The sequence below is a fragment of the Haliotis cracherodii genome, unplaced genomic scaffold, assembly GCF_022045235.1.
Source record: "Haliotis cracherodii isolate W230 unplaced genomic scaffold, xgHalCrac1.p SCAF_13, whole genome shotgun sequence".
NCBI lineage: Eukaryota > Metazoa > Mollusca > Gastropoda > Lepetellida > Haliotidae > Haliotis > Haliotis cracherodii.
Window position 1 is genome coordinate 2952453 of NW_027266268.1, and position 14851 is coordinate 2967303.

The 14851-nt window shown below is 44.2% G+C and overlaps 2 protein-coding genes across 2 annotated transcripts in view; both read left to right on the plus strand.

Moving 5' to 3' along the window:
• The window catches only part of LOC139458736 (BTB/POZ domain-containing protein 8-like), a 29876-nt gene extending 20826 nt beyond the window's left edge, over positions 1-9050 (plus strand). The window contains exons 10-15 of the mRNA XM_071240141.1: positions 1867-2058; positions 3025-3207; positions 4008-4151; positions 5779-5908; positions 6647-6717; positions 6969-9050. Coding sequence (XP_071096242.1) covers positions 1867-2058; positions 3025-3207; positions 4008-4151; positions 5779-5908; positions 6647-6717; positions 6969-7847 — 1599 coding nt within the window. The 3' untranslated portion in view covers positions 7848-9050. The remainder of the gene's footprint in view (positions 1-1866; positions 2059-3024; positions 3208-4007; positions 4152-5778; positions 5909-6646; positions 6718-6968) is intronic.
• Positions 9051-10336: 1286 nt separating this feature from the next.
• Positions 10337-14617, plus strand: LOC139459399 (uncharacterized). Its single transcript, XM_071240852.1, has one exon. The coding sequence runs from the start codon at positions 10337-10339 to the stop codon at positions 14615-14617; it is 4281 nt and encodes a 1426-aa protein (XP_071096953.1).
• The last annotated feature ends 234 nt before the right edge of the window (positions 14618-14851 follow it).

Here is a 14851-nt window from a genome sequence, read left to right on the forward strand (position 1 = left end):
AAGGACAGCTGTCACTTCTACCATAAGGTTGGTGTTTTGTGTGGACCCACGTTGTTCTACCATGTCAAGAAGGACAGCTGTCACTTCTACCATAAGGTTGGTGTTTTGTGTGGACCCACGTTGTTCTACCATGTCAAGGAGGACAGCTGTCACTTCTACCATAAGGTTGGTGTTTTGTGTGGACCCACGTTGTTCTACCATGTCAAGGAGGACAGCTGTCACTTCTACCATAAGGTGGATGTTTGTGTGGACCCACGTTGTTCTACCATGTCAAGAAGGACAGCTGTCACTTCTACCATAAGGTGGGTGTTTCTTAGGACCCACGTTGTTCTACCATGTCAAGGAGGACAGCTGTCACTTCTACCATAAGGTTGGTGTTTTGTGTGGACCCACGTTGTTCTACCATGTCAAGAAGGACAGCTGTCACTTCTACCATAAGGTGGGTGTTTCTTAGGACCCACGTTGTTCTACCATGTCAAGGAGGACAGCTGTCACTTCTACCATAAGGTTGGTGTTTTGTGTGGACCCACGTTGTTCTACCATGTCAAGAAGGACAGCTGTCACTTCTACCATAAGGTGGGTGTTTCTTAGGACCCACGTTGTTCTACCATGTCAAGGAGGACAGCTGTCACTTCTACCATAAGGTTGGTGTTTTGTGTGGACCCACGTTGTTCTACCATGTCAAGAAGGACAGCTGTCACTTCTACCATAAGGTGGGTGTTTCTTAGGACCCACGTTGTTCTACCATGTCAAGGAGGACAGCTGTCACTTCTACCATAAGGTTGGTGTTTTGTGTGGACCCACGTTGTTCTACCATGTCAAGGAGGACAGCTGTCACTTCTACCATAAGGTGGATGTTTGTGTGGACCTACGTTGTTCTACCATGTCAAGGAGGACAGCTGTCACTTCTACCATAAGGTGGGTGTTTCTTAGGACCCACGTTGTTCTACCATGTCAAGGAGGACAGCTGTCACTTCTACCATAAGGTGGATGTTTGTGTGGACCTACGTTGTTCTACCATGTCAAGAAGGACAGCTGTCACTTCTACCATAAGGTGGATGTTTGTGTGGACCTACGTTGTTCTACCATGTCAAGGAGGACAGCTGTCACTTCTACCATAAGGTGGGTGTTTGTGTGGACCTACGTTGTTCTACCATGTCAAGGAGGACAGCTGTCACTTCTACCATAAGATGGGTGTTTATGTGACTACAATTTGTGTATGGAAGGGAGCCTTTAGGTTTGTCAGATGAATTAGAATGAACCCATCCTTGTCAGGTCGCACAAAAAGTATGTACTCCTCTCTGTCAATCTTCATCATTCCTCTGTGTCCTGAGAGTGTCAACATCTCCTCTGTTCCTACAGAATGAATGATGCTGAAACTTAGCATGCCTGCTTCTGTCAGTAATGAAGCTAATCTTCACCCATCTTGGATGTGTGCTGCCAGACGTCTGATAACTGGCTGCACTTTGTTCTTTACATGCATCAAAATAAGAATGAAATGATGGTAAATTAAATCTGATTTTTATGCATAACAACAATGTTATGCAGTAACAGTAACTATTGTCATGAGCTCCAGCAAACATGGCGAAAAGGTCACATTTAATTGTCAAAATTTAAAATTCCAAATTGTAGAATTGTAAATGAAGAGTCCATGCATTGTACATGTTGTACAGTCCTGAATTTCACAATACATAAGGAGTACGCACCAGAAGGGGGGCTCGTGTTACCATTTCATGATGATAGGCGTTACCCATGTTAGATTCCTAGTTGACCCTATAGTGAAGGGGCCAGGACAGAAGGGTTTCTCTCAGATAGTCAGCATGTTGAGATACGATGAGTTGACTGCCTCGTTTCTTGTCCTTCCAGCCATGCCCTACTTGTGCAGCCACAGCAGCCCACGCCTTGACTCTCTCCGTCACCTACAGACTGGAGGAGGTGAAGGACCGCACCTTCAAGTGGATGAACAAGTTCTTCACAAAGATTGTAGCCACAAAGCAGTTTGCAGGAATGCCTGACTCGGTGCTGGAGATGTGTGGAGACTTCATGATTGAACAGCTGGTAGGTGTACACAGTTTGCAGGAATGCTTGACTCAGTGCTAGAGATGTGTGGAGACTTGATGATTGAACAGCTGGTAGGTGTACACAGTTTGCAGGAATGCCTGACTCGGTGCTGGAGATGTGTGGAGACTTGATGATTGAACAGCTGGTAGGTGTACACAGTTTGCAGGAATGCTTGACTCAGTGCTAGAGATGTGTGGAGACTTGATGATTGAACAGCTGGTAGGTGTACACAGTTTGCAGGAATGCCTGACTCGGTGCTGGAGATGTGTGGAGACTTGATGATTGAACAGCTGGTAGGTGTACACAGTTTGCAGGAATGCCTGACTCGGTACTGAAGATGTGTGGAGACTTGATGATTGAACAGCTGGTAGGTGTATACAGTTTGCAGGAATGCCTGACTCGGTGCTTGAGATGTGTGGAGACTTCATGATTGAACAGCTGGTAGGTGTACACTGTTTGCAGGAATGCCTGACTCGGTACTGGAGATGTGTGGAGACTTGATGATTGAACAGCTGGTAGGTGTACACAGTTTGCAGGAATGCTTGACTCAGTGCTGGAGATGTGTGGAGACTTAATGATTGAACAGCTGGTAGGTGTACACAGTTTGCAGGAATGCTTGACTCAGTGCTAGAGATGTGTGGAGACTTGATGATTGAACAGCTGGTAGGTGTACACAGTTTGCAGGAATGCTTGACTCAGTGCTGGAGATGTGTGGAGACTTGATGATTGAACAGCTGGTAGGTGTACACAGTTTGCAGGAATGCTTGACTCAGTGCTGGAGATGTGTGGAGATTTGATGATTGAACAGCTGGTAGGTGTACACAGTTTGCAGGAATGCTTGACTCAGTGCTGGAGATGTGTGGAGACTTGATGATTGAACAGCTGGTAGGTGTACACAGTTCAAGATATTTCATCATGTGTAGATACAAGCAAGATAGTAAGCTCCTGATGTTTTTCTTGCAGACGGATAAAACTGTGATAGACACAATCCTGGAGTGCCACAAGCTGACGAGCAAGCTGCCCAGGGTGAAGTGGGCAGAACCAGTGCTGGAGCTCACCTCCAAGCTTATGGACTGTTCCATTGACTTCACAAGTCAACACTTTGTGACCGTGGTGCAATCTCAGAGGTTCCTGTCTTCTGGGAAGGTAACTATGACAGAGGTCCATGTGATGGAGGTTAGCTGCCCCTAGTGTATCAGCTCCTTCTGGGAAGGTAACTATGACAGAGGTCCATGTGATGGAGCAATATTCCAGCTATATGACAGTGGTCTATAAATAATCGAGCTTGGACCAGATGATCCAGTGATTGACATTATGGGCATCGATCCATGCAATTGGGATATGATGACATGCATTATCAAAGTCAGTGAGCCTGACCACCCAATCCTGTTAGGCACCTCTTTAACAAGCATAGTCGCCTTTTAAGGCAAGCATGGGTTGTTGAAGACCTATTCTAGCCCTTATATTCACAGGTCATCGACAGTATATAAATTTTTAGTTCTGAAGATCAATAGCATGGCATCAGTGGAATAGCAGTCAGACAAGTGTGATCACCATGATGACCTCGATACATTTGTGAGTCCGGCATCTAGAGCCTAATGCCCATTGTTGGCATGTGAATTGTTAAAAAAATTAGTTACCTCAAACTAAGTCAGGTTGTGATGACAGGTTTCCAATCTTTCTAACATTCTGAGTACATCTCTTGCATTCAACCAGTCGACTGTCCAATCAATGAGCAGCAAGTGGCATAATAGAATCTGGCAAGTTATTCATATCACAGAGCTCACATTATCTGTGTGAATATTGAGGGTGACACCTGAAGCAATGAGCTGTAAAGATGTGTCCATCATCACTTTGCACACTTGGCCATTCCTAAAAGTTAGGATGAATATCATCAAATGCATTTTTTAAATATATTTGTTGAGTGAGACATTTTCTTACATCAGAATGCTGCATGGAGCGTGAGTGTGTTGGAGGACATCTTCAGCAACGTGATCGATGCCCTTGCGCCACAGAAAGCGTGTGAAGCCTATCGCGCCCTGCTCATGCTTCACGAACACTCCATCAAGCAGGAGTGTCCATGGGGAGAGGTGCGTACTGTTACCAGTGGTCGTCTTGTGCTCCTCGTCACAGTGTTTACAGATACGCTGCTGTTCCTTCATACTGGCACCATACCTCTGTATCTGTAGACTCGGGTGTAGGTAGACTAGTGGTTAAAGTGGGGATTTTGTCACGCCCAAGACCCATGTTCAGTTAGTCACAAAAATACAACGTGAGTCCATCACTTGAGTCCCTGCCATAATAAACTGCCCAAACATTGATTAACATGTTGAAAAGCCCAACGACATATTGGTCCTGCTGGTAAATACATCAAACATGTATACAATGGCATTGCATTCTTTGTCATCAGATTGCCTTGTTATAATTTCTTGTTGACAATGTGAACCAATTTTGTAATGGATTTTGGCCAAATATGGTTCTTCTTCTTGAAAGACAGATAAGTTTTGTGGTCAGTCACATGGAATAGTAACCAGGTCAAAGGTCGTGTAGGCTTGTGAGGTAGTTATGCAAATAATGTTGCTGGGTAAGGACCCAACTCAATCTGTATACACTGGTTAAATTAAGAACCTGTACATTTTGTTTAAAACTGAGCAGACTTGCAGAACTGACATTGTGTTGACTATGAAGCATGATGACAAACACCGGGGTCTATTCGTAAAGTGTCAGTGTAGATCATCTTTATTGTGTTACAATTGCAGACAGAAACTGCTCAGTCCTAACCGTAGATCCCAATCGGACATGTCCGGCGCATGTGACCTTTTCCGAACTCCTAGTGTAGGACAATGTTAACTTTGTTTTTTTGTTTCATCAAATCTTCATATCATTGGGTTAAAACATTTAATTAGCATGATTATGCCCCAAATATTTTCCTGACATTTTTGGTGCCAAATTTAGGTTATTTTTCATGAAAATGGGTTTATCTTGCATAGAAATATGTTTTTGACTATTGGTTTTGCTTATTTGAGGCAATTATATATAAGTTGTATACAATATGTTTAAAAATATCTATGTTTAATTGCAATTTTTTTATTTTGGTAGCTTTTACTGTGTTTACTGTAACCAATAACCATAAATAATAAATATGTAAGGATAACTTATTCAAGGCAAAAAATATTACTTTTATTCTGCAATGGAATCTACAGAGGAGAAGTTATGATGTTACATACTATTTCCGTGGTAACCAGCCAGTTCCTTTATATGGCTGTGTTATCCTTCAGTCACTGGAGATCAATTGTACTTCTTTTAGATGAATGTGTTTGCTGAATTTGAAATGTGCCACTACCATATTTGATTTTCTTAACCATGCCACCAGAAGTTATGTTATTAAACTTGAAGTGCTTTTGTCTTTGCTATTGCCGTAACAGGCACAGGACTTTCTGTGGCCATTTTGAAATCCAAGATGGCCACCCAAACTGGGCAAACATTGTTTTGAGCCCAATAGATTTCTGAAACCTGATCATATGTTCAATTCATCTAGCACAATATATAAGATTTTAGCAAAGTACCAGCAACCACGGTTTTCCTTCCATACCGTATTGCAAGTTTTTCAGGGTTGAGAAAAGAAATGGACAGTTCAAAGTAAACATGTGACATCCTAATGTTAAGTGGGGGGTGCCAGTGTGGATCTCTCTCTGTAGTCTACTGTCGTGTGTGCAGGACATGCAGGCCTTGCTGAGTACACTCATCTCGTACAGCGAGACGTACATGAAGCACTACATCCACCAGGTCACGCTGTCCCCCGACTGGAGAAACCTGCCAGCGGACATCAGGGAAACGATTCTCAAAAGTTAGTTTCACTCTTTCTATCAACTTTCATGTTTCCATTCCCATATGGATTCCATTTGTGACTAAACTGATAGTTTCCTGTGAAAATGGTGGGTGAGGAATGTAGGGGAGGATCGATAAAGCTACCTAATATCAAACTGCCTGGGCATGTCACTGTCTAGGAGACCAGATCTCAGTTCCTGGACAGGTCACAACCAACTGTCAGCTGGGTATATGTGGCTTGCCTTGACAGGTCAAACCAACTGTCAGCTGGCTCTATGTGGCTTGCCTTGACAGGTCAAACCAACTGTCAGCTGGCTATATGTGGCTTGCCTTGACAGGTAACAACCAACTGTCAGCTGGCTCTATGTGGCTTGCCTTGACAGGTCAAACCAACTGTCAGCTGGCTATATGTGGCTTGCCTTGACAGGTAACAACCAACTGTCAGCTGGCTATATGTGGCTTGCCTTGACAGGTCACAGCCAACTGTCAGCTGGCTCTATGTGGCTTGTCTTGACAGGTAACAACCAACTGTCAGCTGGCTATATGTGGCTTGCCTTGACAATGTCTGCTTCCTTCACTGGACAGCCTCTGTATTATTGCTCACTATTGCAGAAACACCAGGCATATGAGATAATAGATGGGTAGCGGGGAGTTTTGTTAATGTAACCACCATTCCATTCTCATATATTGTATATTCCATTTAGATATAGTGCAGTGGTGTCAAGAGTCGCACTGTATATTGAATTTTATATTGTAGGTGCCTCATATGTGTGTATAGAACAGGATCTTACAGCCATGACACAACCACCACTCCTCTCTAACAAGAAGGTGAGTTTCACACAGTCACCAGCTATGACAAATGATGTCTCAACTGTCCAAGATCTGTGTTTCAGGAAAATAATTCATTACATTTTTCATACTTAGGATATTCCAGAGAAATACTTTCGCTGGCTGAATATGTTGTAACACCATGTATCCGATTTAAGATATTTTATGCTTAATAAGAATTTAGAATCTGTGTATGGAAAGGCATGAATTAGATACAGATATTTTCATTGCATTCCATTCCTTCTGTTCAGGGAAACAGGGATGGTCACAAAACAAGAAACAATCCCAGACCGGATAGCAACAGGTCAGCTAGGTTTGACAAAACCCAGGACAGTGCCCAGTTCAGGACATCAAATCAAGTAAGAAAAACACCAGACAGACCAGCTCTACCCCGGCCATCACCAGGAAGGTCATCACCTAGAGATACGGTCAAGGTCAGGTCTTCTGACCTGTCAAGGAGATCGCCACCAAGACCCAGCTTACCTTTCAGGTCAGCTGGTTCAAGGCCTCAGTCAGCCAAGGACAGTATGCCAAGGTCACAAAGGTCACCTCCAAAAATGTCTGGAAAAACGGACAAAGAATCGAGACCACAGTCTACTCATTCCAATTCAAGGTCACACGAATCACTACCCCGTAAACAGGCCACCCCATCCCGACCCCCACCGACATCCTCAAGGCTTCAACAATCACTACCCCCTAAGCAGGCCACCCCATCCCGACCCCCACCGACATCCTCAAGGCTTCAACAATCACTACCCCCTAAGCAGGCCACCCCATCCCGACCCCCACCGACATCCTCAAGGCACCTACAAATGTCCAACTGCAGCCCCAGGCCTATTGATTCGAGAAGTAGACTTAGTTTGTCTCCATCCACGGGTCCAAGAGGAGCATCATCAAGGTCACGCTTGCCACAGCGGGTCATGCCGTCATTGCGACCCGCTCGGAGCACGGGTAGTCTTAACCGATCATGTGACCTGAGTGAAAACCAGCGAAGTGCATCAACCAATAACCTTGACTTTGATGGCTGGGGACTGAGACGCCGTGAGTACTCCATGACCAATCTAGATACACTGGTACCGATCCTGGAAACGGCCTTCACCATGCCAGATATCTCAGACATAGAGAAGTAGAAACACCTGGGATTACCGTTTTTTCATTTCAACTTTAAAGATGGGAAGATATATAATTGAATTTGGATAGAAAACCTTTCTGTTTGCAGGAATTTAAGATTTTGCTTCATTTAGAAAAATCATAGGTTATTTTTTCTTGATAAATTTACCACTTTTGCCACGAGAACACATTTAGCATGTACAAAATATGCACATATATACATATATATAAACCTCTATCACATGTATTTTCTTGCATTTATACCACCACGTTCAGTGTGTAGGAGGTTTTGAATATTCATTGCATGTGGATGCAGTTATTTGGTCTCTTCAGGAAATCCTCAATGTGCCTACATGTAGGAGAGTAATACTGGTTGGAAATATATCCTGTATCATTCTTTTAAAAATGTAAAATAGTCTTACACATTCAATGTTCAATTGTGTATTTTAGAAACACATTCTGTTCCGTGTGTTCCATGAATAGTACTTAGTATCAAGTTACTTCAACACTTCTCATCTGAATCAACTTTGACTGTGTGGATAGACAGTCGAGCTGGTTTGCCACTTGTCATCATGCATATTGATATAGCAGTGAATAAAGGACTACGTTACTGACAGTGTCCAAGTTCCACATATGGCACTAAGTACAGTGTCTCTACCGTGTCAACGCCATGGAGCACAGTACAACACACAAGCCAAGAAGTAACAAGACTCTTCCAAATAATGTAATTATATTCCACTTGTGTAAAAACAACTTTCTTCTTCATTTACAAGAAGTGTTGGCTGTTTTAGTGATGTGATATTGTATACTGGATATATGGCACAACACATCATTGATGATAACACTTCTTGTACACAATGTGATACTATTAGTCACAATCATACATTTAAATCCTCCTGTAAATATTGATGTGTGTGACTGATCTCAACCTAGTGGAATTCTGTGTTCTTTCTTTGGGGTATCCTCCCAAAACTTCAACATGCCAAAACCGCACTTCTAATTTGTTTCCTCAATGTGTCTCAATTTCTTATTGTATTTTTCTTAATCTTAAAATCTTAATCATATTTTGATTTTATTGGAAAGTAAATACACTCAAACACACAACTGTTGGAACTTCTAAATGCCGCTTAAAGACAAAACACATAAACCTGTTTGATCCCATGTTGATTAACATGCAATCTCATTAAAATCAGATCTTAGTTCTCGCTATTGCTAAACAAAGATCTCAGGACATCCCATTACGGGTCATGCAGAATGAACTTTCATCCAACCAATAAGAGTGTTGCTTACCAGATCATGAAAGTGACAGCCGGAATGTGTTTTCTAATCATGTAACCTCGAAATATTTTACAGAGGGTATTCTGAACGACAGTTACCGGTTTTATGATTATATCCATACAATCTAGGCCATCTGTAAGGCATTCTAGAACGTTCTTTTTATCAGTTTTTAATTTTTTAATCGAGAATACGTCAAAATATGTTTCGAAGAGTAGTCGCCAGTTTGAAACTAGTGTTGTAAAGCGCGAGAAAGCTGCCTTCTGATTGGCTAATGTCGATTTCTTGTCAGTCATTTCATTGATCGTTCAAGGTTTGCGAAAGGGCGTTCTGACGTGACCCGTAATGGGACGTCCTCAGATCTTTGTTTAGCAGTAGCAAAAACTAAGATCTGATTTTAATGAAATTGATTAACATATGAGTTTCATCCTCTGCTTCTCATCTGGTCCTTCTCTGTCGGCTGTTCCATGACAGCAGGAGGGAAAGTCCCTTTGTTGTTTGAACTAAGTGTAGAAGTTTTGGCATGTTTAAGTTTGGGGAGACAACTGTCTTTGGTGCTCCGTGACCAAGTGCAATTTGTGATGTTGAATTACACATACAAAATGAGGCCACAGTATTATATGGAATGTTCACAATAAGCTGTTATGTGCACTCACTCTAACAAACAAATGTGAAGAATGTCTTTGTCTTGACTCTTATTTATAAAACTATATATACGGTGAATGTGCATTTACGTTCTATGATAATTTTATGCCAATAATCAACTTGATTTAGCTGAAAAGTATTTCTGACGTTTTGTTGAAAAGTAAGGTAGTGTTTGTAGTTTTCATGTCCTACAATGTATGTGATAAGAATAGAGTTTTGCTGAAGAAAAGCCCTTTCACAATAAGTATTTAGTCAGTTTGTCTTTCATGCACCATATTAACAAGCAGGGTTAAGACATGACCTCCTATACTTGGTTCAGGCATATTTAATATGATAATTAATGTTATGATGAGTTGTGTTTTCTTCTTCATGGTGTTTGTGACCTTTGTAATAAAGTTTCTGTCCTTGTTTTATATATGCACACTTGCCGACGTGATAGTGATGTAGAAGACAATCTTAAGTTGTTTCCAATAGTTTGTGTAAAACTGTGATAGATATCTTTGTTTTTAAAGTGAAAGACTTTTATATCTGTTTCGTTTTTTTGCTGTTAACTTGGTACCCTCTCTAGAGAACTCTTGTCATATATACCATGGGCAGCTTGCAGGACAGGAACCTATGCACACAGTCTGGAGACTACATTACACCTTCCTACTGGAGCTGGTGTACAGGACAGGAGTACACAGTCTGGAGACTACATTACATCTTCCTACTGGAGCTGGTGTACAGGACAGGAGAACACAGTCTGGAGACTACTTTACACCTTCCTACTGGAGCTGGTGTACAGGACAGGAGAACACAGTCTGGAGACTACATTACCCCTTCCTACTGGAGCTGGTGTACAGGACAGAAGCACACAGTCTGGAGACTACATTACACCTTCCCACTGGAGCTGGTGTACAGGACAGGAGTACACAGTCTGGAGACTACATTACACCTTCCTACTGGAGCTGGTGTACAGGACAGGAGAACACAGTCTGGAGACTACATTACACATCCCTACTGGAGCTGGTGTACAGGACAGGAGAACACAGTCTGGAGACTACATTACACCTTCCTACTGGAGCTGGTGTACAGGACAGGAGAAGACAGTCTGGAGACTACATTACACCTTCCCACTGGAGCTGGTGTACAGGACAGGAGAACACAGTCTGGAGACTACATTACACCTTCCTACTGGAGCTGGTGTACAGGACAGGAGAAGACAGTCTGGAGACTACATTACACCTTCCCACTGGAGCTGGTGTACAGGACAGGAGAACACAGTCTGGAGACTACTTTACACATCCCTACTGGAGCTGGTGTACAGGACAGGAGAACACAGTCTGGAGACTACTTTACACCTTCCTACTGGAGCTGGTGTACAGGACAGGAGAAGACAGTCTGGAGACTACATTACACCTTCCCACTGGAGCTGGTGTACAGGACAGGAGAACACAGTCTGGAGACTACATTACACCTTCCTACTGGAGCTGGTGTACAGGACAGGAGAAGACAGTCTGGAGACTACATTACACCTTCCCACTGGAGCTGGTGTACAGGACAGGAGAACACAGTCTGGAGACTACTTTACACATCCCTACTGGAGCTGGTGTACAGGACAGGAGAACACAGTCTGGAGACTACTTTACACCTTCCTACTGGAGCTGGTGTACAGGACAGGAGAACACAGTCTGGAGACTACTTTACACATCCCTACTGGAGCTGGTGTACAGGACAGGAGAAGACAGTCTGGAGACTACATTACACCTTCCCACTGGAGCTGGTGTACAGGACAGGAGAACACAGTCTGGAGACTACTTTACACATCCCTACTGGAGCTGGTGTACAGGACAGGAGAACACAGTCTGGAGACTACATTACACCTTCCCACTGGAGCTGGTGTACAGGACAGGAGAACACAGTCTGGAGACTACTTTACACATCCCTACTGGAGCTGGTGTACAGGACAGGAGCACACAGTCTGGAGACTACATTACACCTCCCTACTGGAACACACAGTCTGGAGACTACATTACACCTTCCTACTGGAGCACACAGTCTGGAGACTACATTACACCTCCCTACTGGAACACACAGTCTGGAGACTACATTACACCTTCCTACTGGAGCACACAGTCTGGAGACTACATTACATCTTCCTACTGGACCTGGTGTACAGGACAGGAGAACACAGTCTGGAGACTACATTACACCTCCCTACTGGAACACACAGTCTGGAGACTACATTACATCTTCCTACTGGAGCACACAGTCTGGAGACTACATTACATCTTCCTACTGGAGCACACAGTCTGGAGACTACATTACATCTTCCTACTGGAGCTGGTGTAGAGGACAGGAGCACACAGTCTGGAGACTACATTACACCTCCCTACTGGAACACACAGTCTGGAGACTACATTACATCTTCCTACTGGAGCACACAGTCTGGAGACTACATTACATCTTCCTACTGGAGCACACAGTCTGGAGACTACATTACACCTTCCTACTGGAGCACACAGTCTGGAGACTACATTACATCTTCCTACTGGAGCACACAGTCTGGAGACTACATTACATCTTCCTACTGGACCTGGTATACAGGACAGGAGAACACAGTCTGGAGACTACATTACATCTTCCTACTGGACCTGGTGTACAGGACAGGAGAACACAGTCTGGAGACTACATTACACCTTCCTACTGGAGCTGGTGTACAGGACAGGAGAACACAGTCTGGAGACTACATTACACCTTCCTACTGGAGCTGGTGTACAGGACAGGAGAACACAGTCTGGAGACTACATTACACCTTCCTACTGGAGCTGGTGTACAGGACAGGAGAACACAGTCTGGAGACTACATTACACCTTCCTACTGGAGCTGGTGTACAGGACAGGAGAACACAGTCTGGAGACTACATTACACCTTCCTACTGGAGCTGGTGTACAGGACAGGAGAACACAGTCTGGAGACTACATTACACCTTCCTACTGGAGCTGGTGTACAGGACAGGAGCACACAGTCTGGAGACTACATTACACCTTCCTACTGGAGCTGGTGTACAGGACAGGAGAACACAGTCTGGAGACTACATTACCCCTTCCTACTGGAGCTGGTGTACAGGACAGAAGCACACAGTCTGGAGACTACATTACACCTTCCCACTGGAGCTGGTGTACAGGACAGGAGTACACAGTCTGGAGACTACATTACACCTTCCTACTGGAGCTGGTGTACAGGACAGGAGAACACAGTCTGGAGACTACATTACACATCCCTACTGGAGCTGGTGTACAGGACAGGAGAACACAGTCTGGAGACTACATTACACCTTCCTACTGGAGCTGGTGTACAGGACAGGAGAAGACAGTCTGGAGACTACATTACACCTTCCCACTGGAGCTGGTGTACAGGACAGGAGAACACAGTCTGGAGACTACATTACACCTTCCTACTGGAGCTGGTGTACAGGACAGGAGAAGACAGTCTGGAGACTACATTACACCTTCCCACTGGAGCTGGTGTACAGGACAGGAGTACACAGTCTGGAGACTACATTACACCTTCCTACTGGAGCTGGTGTACAGGACAGGAGAACACAGTCTGGAGACTACATTACACATCCCTACTGGAGCTGGTGTACAGGACAGGAGAACACAGTCTGGAGACTACATTACACCTTCCTACTGGAGCTGGTGTACAGGACAGGAGAACACAGTCTGGAGACTACTTTACACCTTCCTACTGGAGCACACAGTCTGGAGACTACATTACACCTCCCTACTGGAACACACAGTCTGGAGACTACATTACACCTTCCTACTGGAGCACACAGTCTGGAGACTACATTACATCTTCCTACTGGACCTGGTGTACAGGACAGGAGAACACAGTCTGGAGACTACATTACACCTTCCTACTGGAGCACACAGTCTGGAGACTACATTACACCTCCCTACTGGAACACACAGTCTGGAGACTACATTACATCTTCCTACTGGACCTGGTGTACAGGACAGGAGAACACAGTCTGGAGACTACATTACACCTTCCTACTGGAGCTGGTGTACAGGACAGGAGAACACAGTCTGGAGACTACATTACACCTTCCTACTGGAGCACACAGTCTGGAGACTACATTACATCTTCCTACTGGAGCACACAGTCTGGAGACTACATTACATCTTCCTACTGGACCTGGTGTACAGGACAGGAGAACACAGTCTGGAGACTACATTACACCTTCCTACTGGAGCTGGTGTACAGGACAGGAGAACACAGTCTGGAGACTACATTACACATCCCTACTGGAGCTGGTGTACAGGACAGGAGAACACAGTCTGGAGACTACATTACACCTTCCTACTGGAGCTGGTGTACAGGACAGGAGAACACAGTCTGGAGACTACATTACACCTTCCTACTGGAGCTGGTGTACAGGACAGGAGAACACAGTCTGGAGACTACATTACACCTTCCTACTGGAGCTGGTGTACAGGACAGGAGAACACAGTCTGGAGACTACATTACACCTTCCTACTGGAGCTGGTGTACAGGACAGGAGCACACAGTCTGGAGACTACATTACACCTTCCTACTGGAGCTGGTGTACAGGACAGGAGAACACAGTCTGGAGACTACATTACACCTTCCTACTGGAGCTGGTGTACAGGACAGGAGAACACAGTCTGGAGACTACATTACACCTTCCTACTGGAGCTGGTGTACAGGACAGGAGAACACAGTCTGGAGACTACTTTACACCTTCCTACTGGAGCTGGTGTACAGGACAGGAGAACACAGTCTGGAGACTACTTTACACCTTCCTACTGGAGCTGGTGTACAGGACAGGAGCACACAGCAAACCAACTTCAGTGGTGCATAAATAGTCACAACATTCTCCATTTGTCCAGAGATTCCATAGCCGTCATTCTCTTCCTCCACCAGCTGTGATGAATGCATGGATATAACATCAAGGATGATATATGCTTGAAGTTGCAGCTTGAAGTTGCAGGTTTAGGAATATATGTTTGTAAACTACTGGAAATGTAGTTTCAATACTGACATTATTACTGGTATTCGGACCTTGATGGCCAAAAGGGTTCTTAGATTGAGTTTC